Genomic DNA, 18,414 nt, shown 5'->3' on the forward strand with positions numbered 1-18,414 from the left:
TTTATCCACCATGACCAATAAGTATTTTTTCTTATGGCTTCCCCCTTTGAGGGGTTCGACCATATCAAGCCCCCAGACCGCAAAGGGCCAAGTAATTGGGATTGTTTGGAGAGCGGTAGGCGGCATATGGCTTTGGTTTGCAAAAAGCTGGCAACCGACGCAACGTTGGACGAGGTCCTGTGCGTCTGCTCGGGCCGTCGGCCAGTAGAAACATGTACGGAAGGCCTTGCTTACAAGGGCCCGAGATGCGGCGTGATGACCGCCGAGTCCAACATGAATTTCTGCCAAAAGTTGCCGTCCTTCCTCTTTGGAGATGCACCTTTGAAGGACTCCAGTAGCGCTTTTCTTATAAAGCTCTCCCTCGTGGACCTTGTAGGCTTTAGACCGCCGCACAATGCTACGTGCCTCGTTTGGGTCCTCAGGTAGTTCCTGCCTAGTTAGGTAGGCCAGGAAGGGTTCTGTCCACAGGGCAATGACAACCATAATCACGTGGGCGGAAGGTGTTATTTCGGTGGCAGAGCCTCCGATTATGTCAGAGTGTTCGGTATCTGGTGTTGTGGCCAAATCCGGACTGTTGTTGCCGGTCTCTCCTTCCCATACCACGGATGGCTTAAACAGCCTTTCCAAGAAGATATTGGGTGGGACAGGGTCGCGCTTAGTGCTGATGCGGGCTAGGATGTCCGCCGCTTGATTGTTTTCTCGGATCACATGGTGGAATTCGAGCCCCTCGAACCGAGCTGACATTTTGAGGACGGCGTTGCGGTAAGCCGCCATTTTTGGGTCCTTGGCATCAAAGTCTCCATTTATTTGAGATATTGCGAGATTCGAATCCCCACGCACCTCTAGGCGTTGAATGCCCATGGAGACTGCTATCCGGAGACCATGCAACAGGGCCTCATATTCTGCTGCATTATTGGAGTCTGTGTATAATATTTGGAGTACGTATTGGACTGTATCTCCGGTGGGGGATGTCAGGACGATGCCTGCCCCCAGACCCGCCAGCATCTTTGAACCGTCAAAGTGCATGATCCAATTGGAGTACGCGCCATACTCTTTAGGGAGTTCGGCTTCCGTCCATTCGGCGATGAAATCGGCCAGTACTTGCAACTTAATGGCTCGCCGTGGTTTATATGTTATGTCGAACGGGAGGAGCTCGATAGCCCATTTAGCAATCTGGCCCGTGGCATCGCGGTTATTTATTATGTCGTTGAGTGGTACTTCCGAGGCCACCGTAATTGAACACTCTTGAAAGTAGTATCGTAATTTCCGGGATGCCATGAATACCGCGTATGCTATCTTTTGATAATGTGGGTACCGTGATTTTCATGGAGTGAGGACAGTGGATACATAGTATACCGACTTTTAAAGTGGGAATTTATGTCCGTCCGTCTCTCGTTCGACGACGAGCACTGCGCTCACAACTTGGTGAGTTGCTGCTATATATAACAGCATCGGTTCGCCGACATTTGGCACGGCCAAGATTGGGTTGGTGGCCAGGATGGCTTTTATTTCTTCCAATCCGGTCGTGGCCGCATCCGTCCACTCGAAGTGTTCGGTGCACCGAAGAAGGCGATAAAGGGGTAGTGCCTTTTCTCCTAATCGGGAGATAAAGCGGCTTAAGGCCGCCATGCATCCAGTTAATTTCTGGATTTGCTTGAGGTTTGTTGGGATAGCCAACTGTGACAGAGCTCGGATTTTAGCCGGATTTGCTTCAATTCCTCTACTAGAGACGATGAAGCCCAGGAGCTTTCCGGCGGGCACGCCGAGAACGCATTTTTCCGGATTGAGCTTGATGTCGTATGTTCGGAGATTGTCGAATGTGAGCCTCAAGTCGTCTATTAAGGATTTGACATGTCTGGTTTTAACGACCACATCGTCTACGTATGCCTCCACTGTTTTGCCGATCTGTGTTTCCAGGCATGTCTGAATCATGCGTTGATAGGTTGCACCGGCGTTCTTAAGCCTGAAAGGCATGGTGTTAAAACAGAAGGGGTCGTATGGGGTGATAAATGCCGTTGCGGCTTGATCGGACTCCGCCATCTTGATTTGATGGTATCCGGAGTATGCGTCGAGGAAACACAATGAGTCGTGTCCTGCAGTAGCGTCGATAATTTGATCGATGCGGGGGAGGGGGAAGGGATCCTTGGGGCAAGCCTTATTAAGGTCCTTGAAATCGACACATAGGCGCCAGGATTTATCCTTCTTTGGTACCATCACCAGGTTTGCTAGCCAGTCTGGATGTTTTATTTCTCTAATGAATCCGGCCTCCAGTAACTTGGCTAGCTCCTCTCCCATGGCTTGTCGCTTAGGTTCAGAGAAACGCCGAAGAGTCTGCTTGACCGGCTTGAACCCCTTTAGAATGTTAAGGCTATGCTCGGCCAGCCTGCGTGGGATTCCTAGCATGTCTGAAGGATGCTAGGCGAATATGTCCCAATTCTCGCGCAGGAACTCCCGTAGTGTGGCGTCTACTGTGGGGTTTAACTGTGCCCCGATGGATGCTGTTTTTGTAGGGTCCGTTGGGTGGACTTGGAATTTGACTATCTCATCCGCTGGTTTAAAAGAGGTGGACTTGGATCTTTTGTCAAGTATCACGTTGTCTCTGTCCACTATAGAGCGCAGCGCAGTTAATTCCTCGGCCGTGAGGGCTTCGAATAACGCCTCGAGGGCCAGTGCGGCTGTTTTATTTTCGGCGCAGAGTGCTATGTCCGGATCACTAGTTAGAGTGATGATTCCATTGGGCCCGGGCATTTTGAGTTTCATGTACCCGTAATGGGGTATGGCTTGGAAGATCGTGAATGCCTCCCGCCCTAGAAGGGCGTGGTATCCGCTATTGAACGGGGCCACTTGGAATGTGATTTCTTCGGACCTATAATTCTCCGGTGTGCCGAATACCACATCTAGTGTGATTTTCCCAGCACATTGTGCCTCCCGACTAGGGATAATTCCTCTGAAGGTCGTGCTGCTTTGCTCAAGGCGGCTTCTGTCTATTTCCATTTTTCGAAGAGTCTCCTCATAGATGAGGTTTAATCCGCCGCCGCCATCCATGAGCACTTTAGTAAGCCGGAAGCCGTCCACAATTGGACTAAGGACCAAGGCGGCTGGTGCTCTGACTGTTCGGAATTTAGGTTCATCACTGGCGTTGAAGGTGATGGCCGTATCGCTCCATGGATTTATTGCTGCCACGTGGCAGACTTCGGCAAGGCTGCAAAGTGCTCGCTTACGCCTATTATTTGAGGCGAAGGTCTCGAAGACTGTCAATATTGTATTGTTGTTCTCTACGGGATGGTGCTCTGCAGTATTGTTGATGAGGAGATCCTCACCGCTCTTGGCCACCTGCCGGAGTACCCAACATGCTCTAAGGCTGTGTGTTGGTATGGTATCCGCTGTACTGTGAATTTTGCATGGCCCATTAAGCCATCCCTCCAATACGGTTCCACGCCCTGTAGTGGGCTTTTGCTTCTTTGCAATTGGGTCGGGCGACTTATGAGAGTGCACCCTTTTAGTTCGGACTAGGGGTTTCGTCAGAGCCGGGGGATCCCAAAATTTTGTTTGGGTTTTCCAGGCGCTTTCCATCGCACAGTACTTCCGTACTATGGCCGCCAAGTCAGCGAAGTGTGCTATGTCACGGTGACTTATGGCGTTGAGGATTCCCTTGTTCGTGCAATTATTGCAAAAGAATGAAATTGCGTCTTCCTCGCGACAGTCCTTGACCTTGTTCATTACAAGGAGGAATCTAGCCCAATAGTGGTGTACTGTCTCCTGGGGCTCTTGTCTTATGTGGGAAAGGTTGCTTATATCTGGGTGGGTGGGTAGATTTAGGTCCGAACCCTGACCCGATCTGAGACCCAGGGGCGAAGGAGTTTCCGATCTTGGAAGTTCGGGCTCCGAGATGTTGCCCAATAGGCCTGACCCGCTGCCTGATTCTAGGTTCAAGGTTTGGGCCATGTCCTCCCGTAGACGGGTATCCGGCTCGGAGAGCTCGGGAATCCGGACATAGTTTGTCCTCAAGATAGAGGAAGAATCGCCGCATTGCTCCTCCACCACCGCTATCTGATGGGTGACCGGCGGGGAGTTAATCTCCCTTTGGTCAGGTTTAAGCCCGATCTGATCATAGTCCGTAGCGACTCCCAAGGAGGCGATGCAATCCAAGAGCTCGTTCAAGGAAGAGAGCTCCATTGGATCCAACTGCTCGGCGAATTCCGAGCCGATGTGGAGGCTGTTTTCGATGACCCGAGAAGTCATCGCCGGCGCAGCGGCCGAATAGGCGGTCATGACGAAACCGCCTAGTCGGAGAGTTTGGCCTACAGCCAGGGCTCCCGCAGAAGTGATGTTGTCCTTGACAACAAGATGAGCCATCAAGCCTTATGATGACGACACAGTGGAACTCTCAATGAAAGCACCAATGTCGGTGTCAAAACCGGCGGATCTCGGGTAGGGGGTCCCGAACTCTACGTCTAAGGCGGATGGTAACAGGAGGCGGGGGACACGATGTTTTACCCAGGTTCGGGCCCTCTCGATGGAGGTAATACCCTACTTCCTGCTTGATTGATCTTGATGATATGAGTATTACAAGAGTTGATCTACCACGAGATCATAGAGGCTAAACCCTAGAAGCTAGCCTATGGTATGATTGTTGTTGTCCTACGGACTAAACCCTCTGGTTTATATAGACACCGGAAGGGGCTAGGGTTACACAGAGTCGGTTACAAGGGAGGAGATCTACATATCCGTATTGTCAAGCTTGCCTTCCACGCCAAGGAGAGTCCTATCTGGACACGGGTCGAAGTCTTCAATCTTGTATCTTCATAGTCCAACAGTCCGGCCAAAGAATATAGTCCGGCTGTCCGAGGACCCCCTAATCCAGGACTCCCTCAGAGAGGGAGGAGGCCGGCGGCCATGAGGGAGCGTGCCAAGGGGGAGTCCAACTAGGATTCCCAATCCTAGTTGGACTCCCTTTCCTATTCCAAGAGGGGGAAGGAGGGAATGAAAGGGAGAGGGAGAGGAAAGAGGGGGCCGCTCCCCCTCCCCTTAGTCCAATTCGGACTGCCCTTGGGGGCGCGTGCCACCCTATGGGCTGCCCTCTCCTACTCCCTTATGGCCCATTGAGGTCCATAACTTCCCCGGGGGGTTCCGGTAACCCCTCGGTTCCCCGATAAATATCCGAAACCTTTCCGGTGTCTGAATACCTTTGTCCAATATATCAATCTTTACCTCTCGACCATTTCGAGACTCCTCGTCATGTCTGTGATCTCATCCGGGACTCCGAACAAACTTCGGTCACCTAAAGACATAACTCATAATACAAATCGTCATCGAACGTTAAGCATGCGGACCCTACAGGTTCGAGAACTATGTAGACATGACTAAGACACATCTCCGGTCAATAACCAATAACGGAACCTAGATGCTCATATTGGCTCCTACATATTCTACGAAGATCTTTATCGGTCAAACCGCATAACGACATACGTTATTCCCTTTGTCATCGGTATGTTACTTGCCCGTGATTCGATCGCCGGTATCATCATACCTAGTTCAATCTCGTTACCGGCAAGCCTCTTTACTCGTTCTCTAATGCATCATCCCGTAACTAACTCATTAGTCACATTGCTTGCAAGGCTTATAGTGATGTGCATTACCGAGAGGGCCCAGAGATACCTCTCCGATACCCGGAGTGACAAATCCTAATCTCGATCTATGTCAACTCAATAAACACCATCGGAGACACCTGTAGAGCATCTTTATAATCACCCAGTTACGTTGTGACGTTTGATAGCACACAAGGTGTTCCTCCGGTATTCGGGAGTTGCATAATCTCATAGTCAAAGGAACATGTATAAGTCATGAAGAAAGCAATAGCAATAAAACTAAACGATCATAATGCTAAGCTAACGGATGGGTCATGTCCATCACATCATTCTCTAATGATGTGATCTCGTTTATCAAATGACAACACATGTCTATGGTTAGGAAACCTAACCATCTTTGATTAACGAGCTAGTCAAGTAGAGGCATACTAGGGACACTCTCTTTTGTCTATGTATTCACACATGTCCTAAGTTTCCGGTTAATACAATTCTAGCATGAATAATAAACATTTATCATGATATAAGGAAATATAAACAACAACTTTATTATTGCCTCTAGGGCATATTTCCTTCAAGAAAGGGACAAGACACGTATTTGTATTGTTGCCATTAAGGATAAAAAGATAGGGTTTATTCAAATTGATTGGATTTGCTTTGTCTACATCATGTCATGTTGCTTAAGGCATTACTCCGTTCTTTATGAACTTAATACTCTAGATGCATGCTGGATAGCGGTCGATGTGTGGAGTAATAGTAGTAGATGCAGGGAGGAGTCGGTCTACTTGTCTCAGGCGTGATGCCTACATACATGATCATTGCCTTGGATATCGTCATAACTATGCATTTTTCTATCAATTGCCCAACAGTAATTTGTTTACCCACCGTATGCTTTTTGTTTGAGAGAGAAGCCTCTAATGAAACCATGCCTCGGGTCTATATTTATCATATATTAAAATCCAAAAATACCTTGCTGTAATTTATTTACTTTTGTGTTTTTTTATCTATCTATCACTACGAGATTTGATCCTTACAATTAACCACCAAGGGGTCGACAACCCCTTGTTTGTGTTCGTGCAAGTATTTGTTATTTTGTGTTTAGGTGCTGTTCACGAGGTCTTGCGTGGTTCGCCTACTGGATTGATAATCTTGGTTCTTAACCGAGGGAAATACTTATCTCTACTGTACTGCATCATCCTCTCCTCTTCGGGAAAATCCCAATGCAGCTCACAAGTAGCAACCACCAATAATGTTAGCTCTGTGACTCCCACTGGTTCGGTAAACCTTGGTTCTTAACCAAGGGAAATACTTTCTGCTGCTGTGCTACATCACCATTCCTCTTCAGGGAAATCCAACAACTCCATCGTGAGTAGCATCTTCCAGAAGAGAAGACAAGCCCATCGTTTGTCGTCTGCCAAACTGGAGTTGTCCTCCTGTGGAGCAACACGATGAAAGGGGAGAGAAGGGACAATGCAACGACTACTGTATTGCGTGAGCCTCCACGTATAATGACATAGGCATGGTTTTATCAACTTGTCCACGAGTGTCCGACCTTGAAAGGGTCTTGGAGGACGAAATTTCCACACCAGCATAACTATTTGCCAATTCACAAAGCCTTTGAAACTGAGTCAGAGGTTATTTATTTGGTTTCTCTCCCTTAAAATGTTACTCCATGAGAAATAAACAAACAAGGGTACTTGAAGGAGGTTAAATATATGTTTGATCTAGTTATTTTCCAGTCGGTCGATAAAAAACCTATTTTATGAGTGCATTTGCTTTATGAGCTATCCCTCGGATTGGGATAATGCCACCTATTTTAGTTTGGGGTTAAGAGGGATGGGGAAGGACGGGGTATCCAATATTCCAAAAATATCCCCGAAACAGTGGTCGAGCGGAGCTGACAAAATGTGCAGGATGGAGCCAACCACACCCACTCGCTCACTTACCTCCCACCCTCCACTAAAGCAGATCAAAGCCCCTCCCCCTTTCCTTCTACCTGATGACTCCATTACCATGCCCCTCTCGATTTCTCCAGATCTAGCCTCCTCCGACCCTCCCATCTTGATTTCTCCTGACATGGCGCCCTCCGAGTTGGAACAATGGACAACGGCTAGATCAAGGTACACCACCCCTCTCATATTTTCTCTCATATATCCTCGCTCTCTCCCTCCCCCATCTATCTCTTGCAAACGGGCGCACGCCGGTGATGTCTTTGACGTCGGGTGGCGACGCAGGATAGATGACTATGCCAAGAACACTTTTGGTAAATCTAATCTACCATGTAATTGAGCTATTTTTGGCAATCTCGACATTGTGTGTATGAACACGGTATAATGAGTTGATTTGGAAAACAGATCTGAAATAATGAGTTCACCAAGTTCATGCCAGTTGTTTGTTTTGCAAGTGACACCCGATAGGTGGGCACCAATGGTGTAATTTTAATCATCTTTAAATCCTCGGACCTTTTTGAGTGAGAAAATCAGAAGAGTTTTTAGATCTAGAAATCTTCATTTCAGTAGTTTTGCCACCTTGATATTTGCTAAACAAAACGATACTATTTCTTCATCAAGGTACCATATTTATATTTTTCTAACAAATAAAGACTTGATGCTAAACAAACGAAAGCCTCTAGTTTGATAAGGCCTAGCACACTATGAGCCCAGACCTCCTCAGTTTGACAAGGCCTACCCCCCCCCCCCCCCCCCCCCCCCCCCAAAAAAAGGTATATTTGAATGGCGAACGTTTGCTGGGAGGGAGCTGCCAACGAACAACCTTAAAGCCGTCGGTTCGTGATCAAATGCATGATTTTTTTTCTCCAAACATGGCAATTTTTCATTTCATACATGGCCAGTCCCTAGAAAATGCATGCCAATTTTAATTATTTTGCCATGGCAACTGAGCGTTCGCTGGCAATTTCTCCTGAGCAAACGTTCGGCAGATAACGGGTCCAAGAAAGAAAGGAAAAAAAAAAAACCTGCGTCATCCGGAAAAAGCCAAGCCAACGTCATCGACATGACCTTCCAAACCCTCCGCTGTCATCCACGCCGTCCATCTGACCCCGGGCCCGGACCCCGGAGTACCCCACACACCAACCCACCGCACCGCTCCGAGAAATCCCCACGCAGAAGAGAAAGGCTCAGATAAAAAAGCCGACGGAAACTCTGCGTGCTCTGCTGGTGTGGTGCTCGACTAGAAGGGAATCCCCTCTCTCATCGCCCCCGCCCCGTCTCCCCCGACCGAAACTTCTCCTCCGCTTCGCCCATCTCACCGCCACGCCCTCTCAACCCCCTCCCCCGTCTAATTGAAGCGCCAAACGGGCGCGCCATTTGAATTCCCCGCGAGCTTCCGCCTCCAGCGCCTCCTCGGGGCGCCCCCTCTGCCGCCCGGCCCGCCTAGGGTTTCGCTCCGGGACCCCCTCGCGCGGCCATGGGGGACGCCGCGGCGGCGTCGCCCCGCGCGGCGCCGGCGAAGCGGCGGCGCGGGGACGACGGCGCGGGGATGCGGCGGGTGGCGGAGATCGTCATGGTGCTGGCCGCCGCCGGGGAGATGCGAGGCGGGAGGGACCCCACGGCGGCGGAGCGGGCGCTCGCGGCCGAGGCGCGGGAGAGGCTGGCCGCCGCCGTCGCCGGGGGCGCGACCCGGCCCAAGGATCTGTTCCCGGGGGAGGCTGTGCGCGCCGTCGTCGAGGATCTCGGCCTCAACAGGGCCAAGGACCCCGCCGCCATGGGGTTCCGCCCGCCCAAGGCCTCCATCGCCGACAGGCTCTCGCTTACTAAGCGCAAGGTTTGTGGATTCCCGATTCCCGCTTCCTACCAGTTTACTGGCCTTGTGGCGCAGTCGTACTAGTGACCGGAATCGAAGCAATTTGGTGATGCCGATGTCGATGTGGATGTGAGGCTGCTCGCGTCTATCAAAATTCTATAGTCTGTATGCTAGTAGAAGCACAGGCTATGTGTATTACCATGTGGATGCTGCTTTATGTCTGCTGATTTTTCGATATAGTTCAACCCCTCCTGTTGTACTTTAGTTCGATGGATTTTATTTGCTCTCATGAGCATTGGGGGAGGCAGGATTTTGGCCGAGCGGTGTGCAAGCTTTGCCAATGGCTGGCAGTCGTCTCTAATATCTGATATATTCATGATTCCAAGATATGCCAACCAAAAAGGTTCAGTTACCTAAACGGTATTAAAAATCATGCGCCAGCAACTAAAATAGCTTAGAAAAAAAGCATAACATGTTTGAAGCATCAGTTGCAGAACAGCTGCACGCCAATTGCTTACTCAAGGCTTGAACACTGCTTGTGGTATGGTAATAACATCTTGTCCACTAAACCATCACTATCCTTGTGGTTACAAACTGTGATATCCCAAACCCTATTTAGGATCACAACTTCACTGTAGGACGTGTAGGTAAGATAATTTGGGATACATTGGAGAATTGAGTCTGTAGAGAGAGATAGATAGACTTGGGGAAGGTCAGAGACAGACACAAGAAATGGAAATAGGGACTGAACTAATTCGAAAACTGAAACTAGCCAAACACCATACAGTCATCCTTATACTCTCGGCTGGTGCCTTCCCTGACTTGGGCTGCAGCCCACCATCACTGTCCGGTCCACTGGACTCTTTCTTTTAAATGAGCGCGTGAGGCTCAAACGCTCCTTCCCGCCTCACTCACCTGGTCCTCCTTCGTCAGAGTATCATCGCTGACACAAACATCAGGGGCTGCAGAGCTGTACCCCCATGCATCAGCCTGGCCCGTCATTGCTCAAGAGCGCTTTCTCCTAAGACTGTTAGAAGGGGGGGGGGGGGGGGGGGGGGGAGGATCTGAAACGCTTGAAATATAACTACAGGAAGAAAACCCGAGGTAGGGATATCTAGCCGTTATTATCATTTTACCACGGTAAAGGATGCAAGGTGCCTTTTATGGCGACATCTACAAACTGATTGGTCCAAATCATAAGCCGAGTCGAAGATCCTGTGATTTCTCTCTGTCCGGATATTCCAGCACGTGATGTGACAATGCTAATAGAGCTGCTTTTGTCATGCACATATATTGAGCAAATATTTGTGAATCAGATTTTTGGCTCCCGAGCACACTGGTGCTTGGAATCCTGTCCGACAGACATTGACTTGTGATCTGTGCTAAAATGGTAATTTAATCAATATATATGGGAGTATACAGTAGTAATACAAGGGATATGTATGGGAAAACAGCGTGTTGCAGTGTGTCCAGGACGTGCACAATTGATATTAATTTCATCAGCGGCTGATGTGCGCGTACACGAGATAGGTGGGCTTAGCTATGACACTTTGATCCTGATGTTGGCACGTAAATAAATTGTACTGGCTTTTTAACCTTGCATAAAAGGTAAGCAAGAAAAGTTCTAATGGATGCGTACAAATGAAATGAGAAGTTATACAGAGCTATTATGTTTAACCTCGCAAAAAAGTTATCGAAAATCATGGATGTGTAAAAATGGAATGATAAGTAATCCACCAGTCGAATTGTAAAAGGCTTGTTCTGATTCATTTAAGCCAACATTCCTCTAATTCGTCTACACCAAACTTATTGAGGATGTATTGCATTTCTTTTCTACAACAAGAAAGCCTTTCAATCCCAAACAAGTTGGGGTAGGCTAGAGTTGAAACCCATAAGATCTCAAAGCCTAGTTATGGTTCTGGCACGTGGATAGCTAACTTCCACGCAGGGATGGCAATGGGGACAATCCCCTATTGGGGGCCCTGACATCCCCATCCTCATCTATTCCCAATTATCCCATCCCCATTTACATGACCGGGGATGAAATTTGCCCATCCCATCCCATTGGGGGACCCCATTGGTGCCCCCTTTCCCCATAAAAATAATAATCATATATGAATATAATGAGGCACTCTAGCTGGTGTTTGGGTGGTGGCTGAGGAAGGCAGCAACATGCCCGGATAAGACAATGTGTTACCTTTGGACCTAGTGCTACCGAGTTGCCTTGTCCAAGTTGCAGCCAATCTTGTCCATTTTGACTTCTTCGTCATGGCGGAGACTGAGGTAAGGTAGGGTTAAAGTTTTTCAAGGCTTTTGTTGTTCTGCGAATTTGTTTGTGAAATTCTTAGGTTTGACCGCGTTGTGTATATATAGGCATGTACATGGTCCAAGCGTTATATTTAAAAAGCGGGTTACCAATGGTATCGGGTATGGGGAAGGGGGTGTCGTCCCCATCCCCATCGTATCCTATGGGGAATAAACTAGTTTGGTAAATATCCCTATGGGGAAGGGTTTTGCCAATCCTCACCCCCTAATAGATGAAATCCCCATGGGTTTGGCAGGTATGGGGCCAAAGGCCATTGTCGTCCCAACTTTCCACGTACGACACACCCCTGTTTCTTGGCTAGTTCTTTGGTGATATTCCAGTCCTTCAAATCTCTCTTAATGGACTCCTCCCATGTCAAGTTTGGTCTACCCCGACCTCTCTCGATATCATTGGTCTACCCTGACCTCTCTTGATATCATCGGTCTACCCCGACCTCTCTTGATATCATCGGTCTACCCCGGCCTCTCTTGATATATCATCGGTCTACCCCGACCTCTCTTGATATCATCAGCACGCTTTATCCTTCCGCTATGCACGTTGTATATGCCCGAACCAAACCATCTCAGATGATGTTGGACAAGCTTCTCTTCAATTGGTGCTACCCCAGCTCTATCACGTATATCAACATTCCGGACCCGATCCTTTCTTTTCTCCCTGACCAAAAATATTGGGACACGTAATTAGCTGAAGTCAGTATTGCTTTGGGTGGAATTTAATGTGCGCAAAACATTAATCATACTAATAAGTTATATGATGAACTGTAAGAAATTGTACAAATGGAAAAATAATAAATAGCTAAATTTGGGAAGTAATATAATTTTTTACTATGATGAGCAATTGTTTCCAAAAATAATTATCTCAGAGATATTATAGCAAGGAAAAAATTGAATTACCGGAATAATGAATTAAAAAAGAATAAGTAACAAAGCACGTTCTATGTTAGGTAGGTAAATAGGGCAGCCTACGTGATAATACCTTGAAAGCATACTCAGATACCCAATGCTACGTGGACATGTGGTCTGGGATATCAGTTAATCGCCCTGGCAGTGGCAGAGAGAGAGAGAGAAATACGAGGGGAGAACTAGAAATACAATATCATATACGGTTTAGTACTAGGCCTTGTACAAGCGTTGATTTGGCATCTCACATAGCAGCAGATGGCCAAGATAACAAGTGCACTGGGGCTCGGGAGCCAAAGTGGTTTTTTGAAATATTTAGCTTTATGTTTTTCAGGGTTCTAAAATTAACGCCTGTGACTTTGGTCTCGTTGTGAATTTACCTCTGTTAAGCTTACTGCTTCTATCTTTGTGATGTCATTTACTATACTGTGTGTATATGATTGTACTTTAAAGCACAGCGATGTTTAACTTGGTCATTTGGATATGGATATTTTTTTTATCTACTGATTATGTATCGCTTGGCTAGCTACTCCCTCCGTTCCTAAATATAAGTCTTTTTAGAGATTTGAATATGGACTACATACGGATGTATATAGACATATTTTATAGTGTAGTTTTATTCATTTTACTCCTAGCTGCTGAATTCATTTGAATTATTTCTGGTCTATGCTAAACACAATATATATCTGCTCATGGATCATTTTGGCTACCTTCTTTCGTTATATAGATGGAAGAAGTCAAGGAATCTCCAGTTCAACCAACAGCAATCACACCTCAAACGACTGTCTCGAGTGGAACAGCTGAATTCCAGCCGCATGGGACTCCCATGTTTGCTGTTGGATCTCATAGGACTCCACCAGCTGCTGCAGCCTCGCCTGCTACTGTCCCAGTAACTTCTACCTCTGTAATGGCCTTGAAACAGCATGGATCATCTCCTGTAAAGCCAGTTACTAACCATTCAGTTGTTGCACTATCCCATACTGGTCAACCACATGTTAAGTCAGAAAGAGGTGTTAATGGTCCTTTGAATTTAACACGAGGTACTGCTCCATCATCTTGTCTACAGCATTTCATTCTTTAAGTAAACACTTGATGTTTTTAGCTCATGAATACCATTCTTTCTAGAGTGTAGATTAAATGCTGTAACATGTTTGCTTGGTTCTGGAACAATGTCTTGCTTTTGCCTATGATTTTACATAAATGTTTTGTATTGTCAACTCCTTAAATATGATGGGTATGGATAACTGAAACTGTCTAGCTACTCTTCATATAGAATTTAAAACTTTGCTCGAGAATTATTCCTAAAGGTGCTTTCGTACTCAGTTTCACACTATTACTTCCTCTCATGTCTAAAAATAATCTTGGTATGTGTGATTGTTTTTGGTTTTCCTAGCCCAGAAACTAATTTGGCTGTGTTGCCCACTGCTGCAGCGACTGTTGGCCACTTGAACAAACCGTTTCACGATACATCTGCTAGGTCCAATTCAAATGCCGCTGCGAGTAACAATCAGGTCGTGAAAAATCAGGACACAAAGGTAGCGGCAGTTCAAGCTGTGACCGTAAACCCTGTTATGGGGCATCAGGCTACACCAGGGACAGCGTCTTCTGTTACTGCAAAACCTATTTTTGCCAACCACAATGCAATAGCGAAAAGTGTTCAAAATGTTCTGCAACAACCTGCTAATCATCCTAGCTGGACTCCACCATCAACTGAGTATATGCAAGCTCGTTTGGACTGCCAAATATGCAAAGTTGCTATCATGGATGCAAACAGTTTGCTTGTTTGTGATGCTTGTGAGAGGGGAGCACACTTGAAGTGCCTTCAGCATTATGGTAACAAAGGTATTCCTATAGCTGACTGGCATTGTCCAACATGTGTAGCACAGAGCAAGGGTAAACCCCTTCCACCAAAATATGGCAAGGTCACAAGAACTGTTGTAACATCACAGTCTGGTCCACCTGTTGGTGGAACACAGTTTTCTGTTCAGCGAGTGGGGGGAAATACGGTTGCAAAGGGAAATCACCAAGCGCTTGCTACAAATGGAAACATTATCAAGCCAAACTCCATGAAAACTGGTAACACTGTAAAAAACAGTCCTGTATTGGCTCTGAATGCTGCTACTGATCTCTCGCAATCACAAGCAGTTTCTATCTCCGGGCCTGCAAAAGTAAATGCTAATAATGCTGAAACCTCCTCTAATGATATGGAATGGAATGAGCAATCATGCAGCAGTACAGGATGCGAACTCACTGCTGGTAGTGAATTATCTTTGCACTCTGTGGATTCACCCAATGATACCGTTCACGGGCAGCAATCTACAGTCACTTCTAGGGCAAATTGTCCAGATAATTCTTCTGCTATTGCTGCTGATACGAAGATCAAGTCTGAAGCACAGTCCGAAGCCCTGGGCGGAGCTGTGAAAATGGTTGATAAAAATGTGACACCTGTGGATCAAGCAAGCAATATTGGCAGTGAACATAATAAGGGGACTCAAGCAACCTCTGAGCCAGAGCTAGATACAGAGAACGATGTGGATATTACTAACACAGAAAAACCAATAGATCAAGGTAGCGCTGTTGTTGTGGAAGGGAAAGTCCACACTGAAGCAAACTCTGAACCACATACAATCAATGATGTAGAGATGACTACCAGCACTGGAATCACCATAGGTCAAAGCAGCAACATTGCTATAGAAGGAAAAATCGCTGTTGAAGATAATACTGGAACTCGGGCAACCTCTGAGCCACAATTGATCGAAGATGTGGAAATGACATCAGTAATGGATGAGAAAAGCGATGTTGGTATTGAAGAAAAGCCCCAATCTGAAGCGACATCTGTAGTCAAAGATGTGGAGATGACCATCGATGCTGGATTGGAAGCAGATCACACACAACTAGCAGATGGATCAACTGAAAATGGAGTAGGAGAACCTCGCCATGAAGAGGCATGCATAGATAAGTCTAACTTCAGCGAAATGTCAGATCATCATACCAACCATCAGTTAATTCCAAATGGGGTGCTACCAGCCACAGATGAAGCTTTATGCAGTCAGGAGACTAAGGAGGGTCACCTTGTGGGTTGCAGTGTGGCCCTAAGAGAAGACAACAACTAGATTCAGATATTAGGTTGCATCCAATTTACTTTTGCAGGTACGTTTCTAATCCAACCAGTTATTAACTTATCATAATAAATATGTTTTAGTCATAGTGGAAAATTTACTCAAAATTGGCTGTTTCTATAGCTGATTTAGAATCTTATGATGCAACTGTGGCCTAACTGAATCCTCATGGTCCAGTATGTGCTTCACAGATGAGACCTAGTGTAGCAAACAAATGTCATACCCCCATCGGCCTTTTCAAATTGTAATTGCTAAACCCTTTCAGATATAGCAATTTGTACCTGACCTTATGTTTAATCTTCAACAGATGGGGGGCATGAAGGATGCACCAGTAGATCAGCTAGCATCAGTGATTAGCCATGCTCTCTTCATTCTCCTGGATCACCTATTTAGATTTATTAGTGATGGACAACCATTTTCGTCGAGGTTTGTTCTGCACCCCGACCTCTCTTAAAATCCTTCTATCTGTGTTCTTGACTGGTTTGCCCCTTGAATGAAACACGCTCATCAGATAGGTTATTATTACACGAGTTTGTCGGCATCGCCCAGCTCATTCTTCATTTCTGCTGACACGGGTTTCCCTTGAATTTATGCAGATGCCCGGAGCTTCTTGGTGCCTCGTGAGGTTGTTGTACTTGCGTTTCTAGTTAGCTGATTCGTTCTGTTGCTCCGTGTTAATCTGCGATGCTGTAATTAGACATGCTTTGACTGGGGACTGAATCGTTTGCGTCATAATAATGACATTTGCCGTCATGATCAACTTGTGCCAAGGAGACGAGAGCTTTACCTTGACTGCATCCATGCGAAGGTGATGAAATGAACCAAAGTGAAAACACCGCAATGTTATATTAGTACAACTCGTCTGACATTGAGCTATGAAGTGAGTCGCTACCTGTACTAGCGAATTGTTGTTGCAACATGGGCATCCATAATCTAATGGTTAAACATTAATCATGTCTGACATAAACCTTATACTCCCTCCGTTTCAAAATAGATGACTCAACTTTGTACTAAAGTTAGTAGAAAGCTGAGTCATCTATTTTGGAACGGAGGGAGTACCTATCATATTCTAGTTTTTGGTAATTTAATTTTTGAGTATGAGTAAGTGAAGGCTAAGAAGCTTTTTGATTTAGTTGAGGTTTTGGTAAGATATGATTTGATTTAGGTATGGGTAGGGGAAGGCTTTTTTTTTTTTGATTTTGCTAAGGTTTTGATAAAATTTGATTTGATTGATTTATAATACATGACGTACACATAGGTTGCCACACATATGCGTATAATCATGGCGTTCCCCATCATAACCCGATCAAACACAGCACGATCGTCGCATTCATGCACCCAGGAACAGAAAGCACCACACGGAGACCAGACACAACGCACGGCGCACCAGCGGTACCACAGCTTGGGTGCCACTCGACGCGGGCGGCGCGGGCGCCGCTGCGGCAGCTCGGTCCACCGACCGCGGCGACACCGACACTGTAGCCCGCACGTCGACCCGCAGCTTCAGCCCGCCCTTGCACTTGGCGGGGTCTGCGCTGAGGAAATACCTCGTGCCTTCGTCGTCGAGGCCTACCCTAACCCTGCTGAGCCCGTCCGTGTACGTTCTGATGGGGTCGCCGGCCTCGCACGGCTCGAACTCCGCCTCGCCGGCGACCTCCGCCGCCTCATACGCAAACCCTGAGATCGACAGGCGAAGTTATCGTTTAACTGAAATATGCCGTGTGGGATGGACTTACAGAGTGTGTCCCCGACCGTGAAGAGCCTGCCCGCCGACCAGGCAAGGACGTCGGAGGCCACGGCCCAGCCCGGGTCGCCTCCGACGACGTGGTGGACGGCAGCAGCGGGTGCGGTCCTGCGACGTGTTGATGCATGGCAGCGGCCAGAAACAAAATGCCGGCGGCGGCCGCCCGGTGGCTCGTAGCGGAGACGAAAGACATGATGTGTGGTAAGACGAAGAGCGACACACGATGAAACGAGTCATTTGCAATACTTGGTTGGCTATAAAGGGAGCTGTCTCGAACAACCAGTCCAGTACTCCAGCCACGAGAACGGTAGGTTGTGTAGCTTGCGGCGTGTTTGGTTGCCCGCATGCAGCCCAACCAGCCCCGCGCGGGATGTGCGTGGCCTGTTTGGTTGCCTGGACTGCATGCGGTTTGTGGCCCGCACGGATCTTAAAGCAGGCCGCAGCTTGGCCCGGTGGAAACTGCCGACTCGCGAGCCTGGATCGGCGCGGCCACGCGTGCGAGGTAGTTGCACGCCTCGGGCAGCGCGGGAGACGGAGGGGACGTCTCATAATTCGCCCCACTCTCCTGCCACCGCCCCAGTCGCCCTGTTCCCACCGCTCCCTCTCTTCCTCACCGCCCCTCCCTCTCCTCTCCTCTGATGGCTCCGCTTCGCCCACCGCCACGCCGTCCTCTGACCCCGTCGATCAGCGCATCGCCAGCATCCAGGAGCGCTGGCTGGCCGGGCTCCAGAACTCGGGCCGAGACCTGGCGTCGGCGCTGCGAGCGCCGTCCCCCATCTGCTGCCGGCCACCACAAGCGTCGGCCAATGCGGTGCCGGCCGTTCCTGCTCCGCCGCCGATTCCGGACCTCGTGGTCTGGGCTCGGCGCCGGCGCCGTCCACGGAGCCGCCGCTTCTTGGGACCCCATTGGGCAGGGGGGTTTTCTTGACCCCCGTTCAAGGGTTTTCTGGTGTCGGCGGGGCGTCCTCCTCGACCTCCG

General features: G+C 47.9%; 1 protein-coding gene and 1 pseudogene across 2 annotated transcripts; one reads left to right on the top strand and one right to left on the bottom strand.

Moving 5' to 3' along the window:
• Nucleotides 1-7,541: 7,541 nt before the first annotated feature.
• Nucleotides 7,542-16,642, top strand: LOC109779047 (uncharacterized). 2 transcript variants are annotated; one of them, XM_073502143.1, is made up of 5 exons: nt 7,542-7,705; nt 13,300-13,612; nt 14,004-15,722; nt 15,999-16,117; nt 16,288-16,642. In XM_073502143.1, exons 2-3 carry the CDS (start codon nt 13,300-13,302, stop codon nt 15,683-15,685), a joined length of 1,995 nt encoding a protein of 664 aa, XP_073358244.1. In that variant the 5' UTR covers nt 7,542-7,705; the 3' UTR covers nt 15,686-15,722; nt 15,999-16,117; nt 16,288-16,642. The 2 variants fall into 2 exon arrangements, with proteins under 2 accessions (XP_073358244.1, XP_073358243.1); XM_073502142.1 differs by lacking the exon at nt 7,542-7,705 and adding an exon at nt 8,745-9,368.
• Nucleotides 16,643-16,899: 257 nt separating this feature from the next.
• On the bottom strand, nt 16,900-17,647 carry LOC109779022 (uclacyanin 1-like; annotated as a pseudogene).
• Between the last annotated feature and the right edge of the window lie 767 nt (nt 17,648-18,414).

The sequence above is a fragment of the Aegilops tauschii genome, chromosome 6 (genome assembly GCF_002575655.3).
Source record: "Aegilops tauschii subsp. strangulata cultivar AL8/78 chromosome 6, Aet v6.0, whole genome shotgun sequence".
Lineage (NCBI taxonomy): Eukaryota > Viridiplantae > Streptophyta > Magnoliopsida > Poales > Poaceae > Aegilops > Aegilops tauschii.

Excerpts from the sequence above, each read along its gene's own strand:
- LOC109779047 (XM_073502142.1), top strand. The coding sequence starts at position 9,012 with ATGGGGGACGCCGCGGCGGCGTCGCCCCGCGCGGCGCCGGCGAAGCGG. Across the intron at positions 9,369-13,299 it reads TCTCGCTTACTAAGCGCAAG|ATGGAAGAAGTCAAGGAATC; the intron begins GTTTGTGGATTC and ends TTCGTTATATAG. Across the intron at positions 13,613-14,003 it reads TCCTTTGAATTTAACACGAG|CGACTGTTGGCCACTTGAAC; the intron begins GTACTGCTCCAT and ends CCACTGCTGCAG.